General features: G+C 49.9%; 1 protein-coding gene across 5 annotated transcripts in view; it reads right to left on the reverse strand.

Moving 5' to 3' along the window:
• NRXN2 (neurexin 2) overlaps nucleotides 1–13,686 on the reverse strand; it is a 111,058-nt gene that overhangs the window by 90,376 nt on the left and 6,996 nt on the right. For 3 of the 5 annotated variants that reach the window (XM_023518522.1, XM_023518521.1, XM_012810654.2), the window contains exon 1: nucleotides 10,031–10,742. In XM_023518522.1, the coding sequence (XP_023374290.1) occupies nucleotides 10,031–10,742 (712 nt within the window). Of the gene's footprint in view, nucleotides 1–10,030; nucleotides 10,985–13,686 lie in introns of those variants that run through there. The other 2 variants (XM_003798612.1, XM_003798613.2) reach the window with 1 other exon arrangement.

A 13,686-nucleotide genomic window follows, 5' to 3' on the forward strand; every position in this document is an offset into this window, starting at 1 on the left:
CCCAAACCTGCATTTGGAGCCCCAGCTCTTCCCTGGGTGCCAGTCCTGCTGGCCACCTGTCTGCTCAGCAATTGCTTGGCCAGCTCTGTGACATCTAAACTCCACCACAGAAGCCATTCTCAACACTCCACCCCCACAACCAACTGCCTATTTCCCTGTGTCTAACAAAGGCCAACTAGCACTTTCCTTTTTTTTTTTTTTTCTTTTGAGACAGGGTCTCTGCCCTGTCACCAGGATGGAGTGCAGCGACATCACCATAGCTCACTGTAGCATTGAACACCTGGAATTAAGCGATCCTCCCACCACAGCCTCCCAAGTAGCTGGGACTACACGTGCATAACACACTCAGTAACTTTTTTATTTTGATTTGTTGTAAAGATAGGGCCCTGCTTTGTTGCCCAGGCCAGTCTCAAACTCCTAGGCCAGTGCTTTCAACCAGACTATGTGTCTCACTGCCAGGCCCCAGAGATTCCATTAATCAGCCATGTGCCAGTACTGCACTGGCCCTCAACATGCGACATCACACAACAGCTTCACTGCAAATCTAATGAGCTCTGTGGTGTCGTCTATCTCCTCTATACAGAAGAGGAAACACACCCAGGAGCACCAAATCACCTCTGCCTTTCTCCACTGTCATCCTCAGTCACCATGGCCTCCAGCCTCACCCCTGGAACCTGGTTTGCTGCAATAGGCTCCTCCTGGGTGGTCTCCCTGCCCATGCCCAGCCTGGCCCTCCTGGCACAGGTACCTGATACCCTTGCTTAATACTGCTGTGATCAATACACATACTCAGAACCTTCCAGCAGCTGTGCTACCAACTCCTCTCCCGTGCTCTGAACCTATATACACATACCCACCTGCCTTCAGAGCAGCTGTCCCTGAGTGTCTCATGGGCTTCTCACCCTCACCATGTCCAAGATGGGCCTCCTAACCCTTCCCCCTCAAACCCTCTCCTCCTGCCTGTATTCCCTGATCAAGGGATGCACCCAGAAAGCTGCCCTGCTCTTTTGTGAGGCCAATCACCAGGTCCTATCAATTCTATCTTCTAAAACTTAAATTCCATCTTCTGAAAATTAAACTAAACTGCTAGAAGGCCAGGCACAGTGGCTCAAGTTGATAATCCTAGCACCCTGGGATGCCAAGTCAGATGGATTGCTTGAGCTCAGGAGTTTGAGACCAGCCTGAGCAAGAGTGAGACCCCATCTCTACTAAAAATAGAAAAACTAGCTGGGCATCTTGGAGGACTCCTGTAGTCCCAGCTACTGGTGAGGCTAAGGCAAGAGGATTGTCTGAGTCCAAGAGATTGAGGCTGCTGTGAGCTATGATGATGCCACAACACTCTACCCAGGGTGACAGAGTGAGACTCTGTCTCAAAAAAAAAAAAGGAAAGAAACTAAACTGCTAGAGATCCTTTCCATCCCTCTGTCCCTGCCAGCACACCCTGCAATTCATTCCCTACATACCACCAAAGTGGTCCAACCAGGACATGACCCTGCAGAAACTTCTTCAAGGCTTCTCAGTGCTTACAGTATAAAGTCCAGTTTTCTCAGGCAATTTGACTGTGCCTCCCTCCACCCTCCTTTCCTTGAACAGTCCAGACTCTAGCCACCCCACAACAACTTCGTGTTTTCCTGCTATGCCATGCTTCCACTAATACTATTCCCTGCACTCAAAACATTCTTCTCTGCCCACAAATGCCTGAGAAAAATGATACTTCCTTTAAGACCCAGGTCTTGTCTGTCTGTATTTAGAACATGGGAGAGCTAGCTGTCCTCTTTTGTGCCAGGTCCAGATATATATATTCTATTATTACTTCACTTATTGAATCTATATTACAATTGTGTTTATATATCTGCTTCCTGACTGGACTCTGAAGTATCCAAGAACAAGAACAATGTCTCATTCATCTCCCCATACTCAGCTACTTGCACAGTTCTTGGCTCAAAAGAAAGGCATTCTTATGTTTGTTGAGTGAATAATAAAATAACACTTGTCATGTACTGAGCACTTAAAGTTTCCCTGGCTCTTTACATGCATTATTCCTTTTAGCCACCACTACTACCCTGTATATGGGTGTTACTATTAACACCTTTTTTTAAAAAAAAAATTTTAACGCCCTTTTAAAAGTGAGGAAAACAGACCTGGTGCCTGTGGCTCAAACGGCTAAGGTGCCAGCCACATACACCTAAGGTAGCAGGTTCAAATCCCCAGCCCGGGCCCGCCAAACAACAATGATGGCTGCAACCAAAAAATGGCCAGGCGCTGTGGCGGGCGCCTGTAGTCCCAGCTACTTGGGAGGCTGAGGCTCCATCTCAAAAAAAAATAAATAAATAAATAAAAATAAAAGTGAGGAAAACAAGACTCAGAAAGAAGAAGTTCAAGGTCACCATGCTGGTTAGGGACAGAGTCAAATCTGTCTGGCTTAAAACTTCCAGTAAGCTACATCATGGCCTGAAAGTCAAGACATCTAGAAGCTGACTCTAATCTATAGTTCTGATTTTATCTCCTACAAACCACTACAACTTGGTCTCACCACCACTTCCTGACCCATTCAGCTCACCTCCCCTAGACTCCTCATTTAGACCCTTCTCCTGGTGGGAAACCCTTGCCCTTTCCTGTCCTCTGCTGACTCTCACTCTGTCATTTTTCAAGATCTAACCAAGTCTCACCTCCTCCCTAAAGCCTTCCCTGACCACTAGGTTAATAACCATAGTAGCATTTATCAATCACTTACATAGCACCTGGCACATTGTAAAGGATTTCCATATATTAATTCATTTAGTCCTTATAACAACATTAGTACCTCCATTTTACAGAGTAGGACAAGAGAACAATGTGGATAAATAAACTGCCAAGTTTATACGGCTAGCAAATAGTAAAGCCAGGTTCAAACCCTAGTAGCCCTTGCTCTTGACCATTCTGCCATCTTCACTTGGAAGCATCCAGCTTGTCTCAGTCTTCTGAGAGCAAGCGCTCCCTGTACTGCTCTCCAGAGAAGTCCATCCCATTCTGCCTGCAGCCACTTCCACCCACAGAAACTGTCACCACCATGGTGCTGGACATTAGAACTGACAGTGACCTAACAAACATGACCTCATTTACTCAACTTTCACACACGAGTCTTCCTTGTCTCACCAGAAGACAGAAATGGTGTCATCGATGGTATGTCTTGCCTAACATGAACTCTGACTCTAGCAGATTGGTTATCAAGGACTGTAATTAAGACAGAACAAAAGAGAGGAGAAAAAGATCTAAGCAGCCAAACTAGACATCTCACACTTGGGCATTAAAAATTGTAATTTGGGGGCCGCACCTGTGGCTCAGTGCGTAGGGCGCTGGCCCCATATACTGAGGGTGGCAGGTTCAAACCCGGCCCCGGCCAAACTGCAACAAAAAAAAAAGCTGGGCATTGTGGCAGGCACCTATAGTCCCAGATACTTAGAAGGCTGAGGCAAGAGAATCGCCTAAGCCCAGGAGTTGGAGGTTGCTGTGAACTGTGTGACATCATGGCGCTCTACCAAGGGTGATAAAGTGAAACTCTGTCTCTACAAAAAAAAAAAATTGTAATTTTTTTCATAGGAGAGCCTCCCAGGCCCTAACGAGAGCCCACTTAATGTTAGTGACATACAACCCTAATGTGCTTAGGAATGACAGAGAAGAGAGAGAGAGAGAGAGGCATCTGTTGCTACCTGATAACTCTTCCTAAGGACAAAGATGGGAAACTATAAACAGGTAATATAAGAACTCAAAAGCATAGCAGTCAGCCATCATTTCAGGCAGGGACAAATCCCACTAAAGGAACCACTGGGTGACCGTCCAACATAATACTTAAGGTGGAATCATGACTGCTCTGAGCCATAGGAAAGGTTAAATAACATTCCAGATATTACACTTAGGAGGCAGAAAGGTATGGAACATATTGTGAAGAGATTTCCATCTGAGATGTCTTAAATGTTGGTAAGCTTTGCGTTTTAATGGGATAATCCCATGCTCCCAAGGGTGAGTTCCTCCCCAAGGACTCCAAAAACTGAGATTTTCCTGATCCATCTCTGTTGCCCTCCCTGTGCTGGGACAGCTGCCCAGCAAACATGAAAGCATTCTCAGTGCACACTGGATTAAGGGACAAGTTGTGGCCCAAGGAATTTAGGGTGCTTACTGATTTCAGATGAAACATTGTTCCTAAGTAGCCCCCATAAACCAAACATGGGTAATCAATGGACTGACTAACCAGTTCTCCTTTTAGAGGCAGCACAGAGACAGGTCGGGCGCAACGGGTTCTTGACTGTCTTTGACCCTCTGTAAAATGGACACAGTTACCCTCACACAGTGATCGTGAGGATTAAAAGAGATAAAACATAGAAGGCACCCAGCAAATCCCCTCTCTCTCCTCCCTTAACCACATGATCTGATTAATTCTCTTTGGATTCTAACTGCTTCTTTGCTGGGTCTATGGCCACTCCTCTTCATCCTCCTCCCAACTGAATGCTCCTCTGAAGTCTTGTGCTAATTCTCCCCCACCTTCTCCATGGCCACTGCATCCAATCCCATAGCTTCCGATACACTCCACACACTGGCTCCCAGGCTCTGCCTACAGTCCCCTCTTCAATGCAAAGCTCGGGTCTCCCATTTCCAACTGCCTGAAATGCCAAGAGGCACCAAAATGCAACACATGCCATGATCTATTGTCCGAAACCTGCTCCCCTTCCCAATGTGCCCTTTTCTTCTCACCCTCCACCATCCTTCCAACCAGGCAAACCTGAAACCTCATCATATCCAACTCTTCTCCTTCCAGTTCACATGCAAGAGGCAGAGTCCCACAGCTCCAGTTCAGCAGTGCCCTCAACCACTGCCACTGTGACTGACACCATCCTTCCTTGCACTCCCCATGATAACTAAGGTTCAGGGCCTCAATATTGCTTCTGAACTATTTCTCAGATGATTTCTCTGCCACAAAACTCTTCATCTATAAACCTTGTACACTTCACTGTCCACTTCATACATACAATTCTTAAGTTATCCATTTACCTGCTCAAATTCCTTTTGTGGCTCCATTTCCCAATGCCCCACACCCATTCAGCATCCAGAAAACGTGAGTTAAATCGAAATTTAGGCCAGATCTCCAAGGCCTGGCCTCAACCTGTTCTTTTCCCTATACTCCTTGTTGCCCTTCCACAGATATGAAGTACACTTCCCCCATTCCATGCCTTTATTCATACCAGTTCCTTTGCTTAGAGTGGCCTCCCCAAAACCAAGTTTATTAATCAACGTTTAAGGCAATTGCAAATAGGATGCCTTTCATAAACCAATCCTCCCAATTTGACACCCTTTAACCTCTCCCCTGTCTTGAAACCCCAATAGCACTTTGTTTGTCATAATAACTACCATTTACTCATCACTAATTATGTACCAGGCACTCATTTAATTTTCACACCAAACCTATGAGATAAGTGGGCTTAACCTCATTTTATAGATAAGGAAAAAAATGAGTCTCAAGGTTAAGTACTCACCTGATATCACAGGTCTAGTAAGTAGACAAGACAGATATAAACCCAGATCTGAGCCACAGGAGTCTGCAGCTTAGTTACTAAGCTCCACTGCCTCACTCCATCTCTAGGCACATACCATACTCCATTGTACTGCTTTTGTCTCTCATTTATTGAACACTTTCCATGTGCCAGGCACTGTTCTAAGTACTTCACATGAATTAGCTAATCTAATTTTCACAATTCTATATGAGAGGCACTCTTATTATCCCCATATACAGATACGGAAACCAGGTCAGAGACAGCTTAGGAGTAAGGTCACTGCACAGGTAGTCTGGATGCAGAATCTGTGCTCTTAACGACACACTGGGTGGGTTTTTTTTTTTTTATCTACTTCCTTAATTTAATAGACCCCTCCCAGAGCAGAGAGTCCATCTTATTCAACTGACTCTCTTGCAGCCCCCAGCACCTAGCCTAACCCAAAGGAGCCCTTGATAACCGACTACCCATTTACTAACAAACTTAACAAAACACACATGAGGTTCATGCATCTACCTTTCTGCAAGCACATGCATTACCACTAGTCTCCTATTTATCTCCTGAGCAAAGTACACAACTGACACTCCATCTTAAACATTAGGGCCACCATTCCACAAGAGGTCTCCCCCATGCACCTGCACATCCCTTCTTGATCACTTTTCAGCCCTTTCTCCATATATAGGGGTGACATGAGGTGACATGCAAACCACTGCAATTCCCAGTCTGCTCCGCCCCCGTTTGGGCAGATAATCAACAAGGGGACACAGACTCTCAGCCGCTCATACTTAGCTTTGTCTTCAGTTATGCGTGACCAGACAACCAAGACAAAGAAAGCAAGTTTCCTAGCATGGAGATTCTCAGTCAGTGGGTAAGCCCGGATCCTGGGAAAGCAGGGGGGATTCCAAGGGATCCACAAACTCATATAAATGCCAAACATTTGAAGGCAGATTGGGACATCTTGAATATAAAGCTAAAACCATTTTTCTAATGTATATTTTATTAACTGCAACAGCAAATATAACATCAAAGTCATCTAAAAGGTTTTCTGAATTCACAGTAGCTTTGAGTCATTCCTGTTCACAATAAACAGATACAAAAATAATAACTACTTTGGAAGAGGTACTGTGAATTATTGACTTTTAAACATGTTCTCAATCTCAGAAAGAGTTGGGATCCACTCAAAGCAAACAATAAAGAAATGACCGTAACTTCCACGGAAGCTTGGGGACTCCAGCCCCTAGAAGTGTCTTAGAGATCAAGAGCCAGGCCTACTCCCCTTAAAGTCTTCCTCCACTCACCTCAATACCCAATAGTGATAGTCTATGCCTTTCCCCCTTGGCTGGATGAGAAAGTACTAGAAAAATTGTAATGAGCACAGGTATTACAAAAGCTGCCTATGAAATAAAGAAGGAAAATAAGAAAGAATGAGGCTGCAGAGTAGAGAGAGAGAGGAGGGGAATCAGTAGGGTTGTTACTGGCGATGTCCTCTCCAGATACAATCAGCGTCACAACCTCCATACCCCCTATAACATATACCTGAAAATACAAACAAATACACACACATATATTTTATATACATATACACTTAACCCTTACCTCTAATACTTATTAATATCTCTTCACTCATTCCAGAAATCTTGATCAAACACCCACTAAGTGCCTAGAACTAGATTAGATGCAGGGAATACACAAATGAATAAACATACAACCCTGCCCCTTTGTCATAGACAAAGCACAGTTCTCTCAATAGATAATCACACATACACACCACACATATACACAGCAACCCTGCCCCTGCCAGTGGTCTGACACCCACCTCATGCCTCACTTTCTCTTTTCGTACAGGAATCTCACACACACACACAGGTCAGATGCACGTACACTGCCATCTCTCACAGTTCCAACACAGCCAACATGATATTTATCTGACACCAGCACAGCACTACATCCACTCATACACACATCCATCCCTCTCACACACATTTATTCTAGCATGTCTTAAACACGCAACCACACAACCCATATTCAGAATCATGCACCTTATCCAGTTCACCAGGAGCCTCTGGCCAATGAGTCTTTTCAGGGAATAGATTAAAGGATTCTGGCTGACCAGGCCGCCTCTGGCTGTGTTTTTCATACACCCAGGCCCAAATAAGCCACAGCGAGACCATGGGCCAGGCACTGTAACACCTCTGCAGCTCAAACTTCCTCTCCATCAAATCTAAGGGGTAGTTCATCCTATTTTCTTAGGACAACTTGTCAGAAAGGGGTCATAGGAACCAGAGAACAAAGTTAGGTTCCTGGAAAGAAACCTCATAGATTCTAGGTGTCTTACCAGAAACTGTCTGAGGTCTCACGTTAAACACATGCACATGGGTGCCATTCATGAACACACACTCATACCAATGGGTACTACTCTACTAAGTAGTAGACCCCTAGGTATAAACACTACTGTTCAAACAGACACGTTCAGCATAAAATACACACTACCAAACTCTCAGGCCCCTGCATACAAATACACACAGACATACAATTTCACAGTTTAGGGAACACCTGAACTCCTTGGAGAAAAGGTGAGAAGGCGTCAGATTAACTTAATACACACAGTTCCTGAAGATGTAGCCCACAACCTTGTCCAAATAACCCCCAAAACAATCCCCAAAGCTTCCTTATGTCTTCCTCTACCACAACAACAGATACACAATCAAACTACTGTCCAAAGTGCAGGCTTCTTATAGCCAGGGCCACACCTGCAGACTCGTCTCCTCCCATGGCTGTCCACAAGCACACAGTCACAAGGACACCCAGCCCAAAGCAGTCCCAGGGCTACATTGGCTTGCGGACACACATGTGCACATACACACACTCCCCAAAAGACTCTGCTTCTCAGAGGGCAGACATACACATAACCGATGAGTGACCCACAACTTCCAGAGTTACTGGGGGAGAGGAAATCCGATCTGACTACACATATCTGCGGACAAACGGCTGCGAGGGACTAAGAATTCAGGAGAGGCACATGCTCCAACCCCCAAGATGGGGAACTTCTTCCCAGCTGCCCAGCCAGACTCATATGAAAGAAGTTCCTTAAAGTCCCTCCTTCTCTCATCTTCATTCACACCACAGGCCAGCCCCAGGCCTGTCTCAACCCAACCACCTGGCCCCCACAGTCACTCATCTCAACCAGACATCCTGCCTCTAGCAGCTAGAGTGCTGGCAGAACCTTCCTCCTGCAGGCCTCCCTTTCAAGTCTATTCCATATTCAACTCCATATTCCAGAGCACTAACCCCTGTCCTGACCAGGCATCTCCCACCCAAAACCAGCTTTCCAGGCCCTGGGAGAGACTACCAGCCATCTCTGTCCCTCACCAAACCTGTCAATTCCTAGTCAGAAGAGGAGACGCCACCCTCTCCCTCATATTTCCATCACTCTCAAAGGGGCTAGGCCCGGCAGCACCTGTGGCTCAGTGAGTAGGGCGCTGACCCCATATACCAAGGGTGGTGGGTTCAAACCTGGCCTCAGCCAAACTGCAACAAAAAATAGCTGGGTGTTGTGGCGGACGCCTGTAGTCCCAGCTACTTGGGAGACCGAGGCAAGAGAATCGCCTAAGCCCAAGAGCTGGAGGTTGCTGTGAGCTGTGACTCCACAGCACTCTACCTACAGCGACAAAGTGAGACTGTCTCTAAAAAAAAAAGGGGGGGTGCTAGGCTGATTCTGTAAAGAAACATCTGGTTTTTGCCTTCCTGGAGGAAGAGTGCGGTCACAGCCTGGCAATCCCCACTCTCCCCTACCTGCCCTCACATGGCCATTGTGTCCTTTTCCCCACGCCCATCACTCTCATGCGTAGGCCCTCATCCCCCTTCCGGTTCAGGCCTCACAGGCTGCACTTCCCGCCCTTCACTCGGAAACCTCCACGGACTGTGGCCAATTGCTGACCACGCCCCCGCTCGCTAGGCCCCGCCCGCAAGCCTTCGCCAGACCCGCACAGGTCCTGCCATAAGGCCCCACCCACTGTCTCTCCCAGGCCTCGCCCTCGCAGGCCCCACCCGCAATGGCTCTCACACAGGCCCCACTCAGAATCCTTAGTAGTCCCACACAAGGCCCTGCCCCCTCACAATCTCCACCCCTTGTCCTTCAGGGAACTCCGCCCTCAAAGCGCCGCTCATAGGCCACGCCCACAAGCCTTCATTTCCTCCCCTATCCCGCCCACACTACCTAGCCCGCCCATTTAGACCCTCACAGGCACTTGGTCGCCACGAGGCTCACAGTGGCCACGCCCATATTGGCCACGCCCACACGGTCCGCTTCGCCCACTGGTTAACCCCACACCTCTCCCTCACACATAGCTCCCACAACCCTCGCGTGCTGGTTCATTACTCTCACACGCCATCCGCCCGAGCCTAGGGATCTCGTCTCAGGCGCCCCCACAGGCCTAGTCCCTTCACCAGACACTCCCTGCCCTTCACTCGCGCTCTGGCGCCCTGCAGCGGCTCCCCACGGGGCTCACCTTCGCTGCAGAACTTGCCGCCGAAGCCCGTGTGGCTGCAGTCGCAGCCCACCTCACCGGGGGCCAGCACCGTGCAGAGGCCGCCGTTGGCACAGGGATTGCGCGCGGGCGCGCACAGAGGGTCGGCGGCGGCGCCGCGCAGGCCTTGGCTGCCTAGCAGCGCTGGGGGCCGCTCGCCCAACTTCAGGTTGGCCAGGAGGCCACGGAAGGGCGGTTCGTACTTGACCGTGCTGAGCGTGAGCGCCGAGAGGCGCACGTCGGGCGGTATGCCGCCCACGAACAGGTCGCTGGCCACTTGCATCTCGCGCCGCTTGGAGCGCACCTCGGCGGCTCGGGCTTCGCCGTCCACCGCCAGTGCTGTGCGGCGCGCGTCGCGAGTCAGCAGCACCATGTGCCAGCGGTCGTCGGCCACTGGAGTGTCCAGCTGCAGCGTGGCTGGCTCAGCGCACGAGAGAGTGAAACGCAGCCGCAGGCGTCCGTCCACCAGCAGCAGCTCCAGGAAGTCGCAGTCTCCGCCGTCGTCCAGGTAGAGCAGCAGCGCGCGCGTAGCATTGGTGCGCAGGCTGAAGCTGAGCTCGCCACTGCTCGCCGCGCCCGCCCAGCGCGCGTAGCGAGCCCACTGCCCGGGGCCGCCACCGAACTCCAGGCCGTCCGCGCTTGCCACCAGCGCCAGCAGCAGGAGCAAAGGCCGCCACCGGCTCCCGAGCGCCATGCCTCCGGCGGCCCCGGCCCCGCCCGGCCCCCGGCCCCGCTCAGGCTTCAGAGCCGCGGGCTCATGGGGCGGGGAGGGGGCCGGGCGCCCCCGCGCCGAGCGGGGCTCTTGCGGACTCACAGTGCCATGGGCCCGGTCTCAGGTCAAGGCGCTCAGAGGCCCAGGTGGGGGCTTCCCTTGGGCGGTAGAGGCGGCGCCCCTCCCCCGCTGCGGGCTCAGTCGGAAGATAGGGGAGGGAATGCCTGTAGGGAAACAGAGAGGAAAGAGTTCATGAGGGGCTCGCAGAAGGAGGGCCCTAAGTATTGGACTCCCCACTCCTACCAAGAGGCCCCCAATTGTTTCACTTTTGGACTTGAGCAGCCTGCCCTGACCTGGAGAGGGTCCCAAGGCAAGCCCCACCACCATAGATGGAGGACTAAGAAGCCCAACACCTGGGAAGAGGTGACACTCACTGGGACCATTTTTAGTTTTAGAGGTGTACAGGTGAAGAGGTGATATGTTAGGCTCCCATAGGATCCCAACCCAGCATCCTCACCCTCACCTTTTCAAAGGACCCAGGTATCAGGACCAAGGTTAGCTCTTGGGGGCCAGGCCTAGGCACTCTCTTGCAGCTGGTCACCCTAGCTCTTTCTCTCAGCTCCCTAACTTCGGTGCGTGGCTCCCACCTCCAGCCACGGCTCCTCTCTTTCATCAGCTCTTGATGCTGGATAATGAAGTTGCTAAATAATTCATTGGGATTAATTAAATGCCAATTCGTCAATGGTATCACAGGGTAACCAGGCTGAGAAGGGGGCAAGGGAGAAGAGCTAGCCAAGACCCAGGTATCCAGCCCCCAAGCCCTCTCCATCCATGCAAGGACATAGGCATCTGACTCCAATACCCCCTAACTCACACCCCTTCCCAGGCCTCAACCTCTCTGCTCACCTGCCTAGGTCCTTACTGAAGCTAAATGTCTGTCACGCTCAACCTCCAGCTCCTGGACCTCAGCCTTAGGACTGGCCTCACTACCCAGATTCCCTTCAGCCCTCAGTTCCCCCTGCCCACACCCCCCACAGACTGGGGGAGCCACCAGGAGGCAGGCAGGCTCATTTGCATAAAATTGCCTTTCTGAAATGATTACCCTTGTAACGGGCTGTCAGAGAGCAATTTATACCCCACGCCGGGGAGGGGAATTTGCATCTCGTTAAACTCTGAGTCGTAATTATTTATATCCAACAACCCTCCTGAATATTGCATTGATTTTATTTTGGGGAGGGAGAGAGGGAAGGAGGTGGGGAGAAGCCTGGGAGAGAAGCAGGGAAGGGCTGGAGTTTAGGAAGACAAGGAAAGATTGAAGGTGGGGAGAGAAAAAGAGGAAAGGGAGAGAAGTGCATGAAAAGTGACAGAGATGGAAGAGTAATGGAGGAGAAAGGTGGCCTGCAGGCCAAAAAAGAAAAAGAAGATAGAGAAAATTAAATTTCCAATTCAAACAGCATTTGTCAAGGTCCTGGATGCTGGACATTTTTACAAATGTCACTTTACTTAATCATTCTGAGAAGTCCAATTATTCGCATTAACCAAGTAAGAAGTCTGGGGACTTGCCCAAGGTCACACAGCCAATCAGCAGGGAACAGGGACTTGGATCCAAGTCTGCTCAATTCCAACATCTTCAGGAAAGAAATAAGGACAAGATAGCCACAGGTGTAGCTCAGGGAGGTGGAAACCAAAAAAATAGGAGAGGCTGACTTAGGGACAGGAAGGTTAGAAGAGAAGCCAAAGAGCTACATGGGAGGAATTTGGAGCCCCCTAAAAGCCAAAATGAGGGGGTCAGCAGAGAGTGGCACATGTGCAGAAGGCAGATGGAGCATAGAGGGCCTCAAAAGGCCATAGGGAGTGGCTCGGCACCTGTGGCTCAAGTGGCTAAGGCTCCAGCCATATACACCTAAGGTGGCGGGTTCAAATCCAGCCCAGGCCACCAAACAACAATGATGGCTGCAACCAAAAAAAAAAAAAAAAAAAGACAGGCATTGTGGCGGGCGCCTGTGGTCCCAGCCTCTTGGGAGGCAGAGTCAGGAGACTCGCTTGAGCCCAAGAGTTGGAGGTTGCTGTGAGCTGTGATGCCACAGCACTCTACCCAGGGCAACAGCTTGAGGCTCTGTCTCAAAAAAAAAAAAAAAAAAGGCCATAGGGATTGTGAGGAGCCAAGTTCAAGAGACCCAGAAAGCCTAGAGCCCTCAGGTCCCTTCATGAAGCTCCTTCTTTTTTTCTTTTTTTTTTGAGGCAGAGCCTCCAGCTGTCCCCCTGGGTAGAGTGCAGTGGCATCACAGCTCACAGCAACCTCCAACTCCTGGGCTCAAGCGAGTCTCCTGTCTCAGCCTCCCAAGTAGCTGGGACCACAGGTGCCCGCCATAACGCCCAGCTATTTTTTGGTTGCAGCCATCATTGTTGTTTGGCGGGCCTGGGCTAGATTTGAACCCACCACCTTGGGTGTATGTGGCTGGCACCTTAGCCACTTGAGCCACAGGCGCCGAGCCCATGAAGCTCCTTCTGATGGCTGTCTTCCCAATCCTACAGACTCTAAGGGGGAGGACCAAGGGTCCTGCCCCCATGCTTCTCCAAGGGCTGCCCCTTCCCAGGCAGCAAGGAGGAGATCTAGGCAAGCAGCCCCCACTCCCTATACACTGTGAGGTTATATATATCTTTGCCACTGCCTCTCCTCATTGGGTAATGGAGATAATTAACATGCGCGGGCTAATTAGCCAATCAAATTAAATGCAGCACCTGCTCCAAGCCTGATTGACGCCCTCACCCCACACATACACACCCTCCACCACCACCACCCCGCAGAGGAGAGGGTCCCTCAGTCATGGGGGAGGGAAAGGCCAAAGCTCCCCCACTTCTCCAGAAGTAGTAGCCAGAGACCCCAGCAGAGGCACAGCCTTGTGCCCAGAAGTGAACATCCTTC

The sequence above is a fragment of the Otolemur garnettii genome, unplaced genomic scaffold (genome assembly GCF_000181295.1).
Source record: "Otolemur garnettii isolate 467f Iridium unplaced genomic scaffold, OtoGar3 scaffold00140, whole genome shotgun sequence".
In the NCBI taxonomy this organism is placed as follows: Eukaryota; Metazoa; Chordata; class Mammalia; order Primates; family Galagidae; genus Otolemur; species Otolemur garnettii.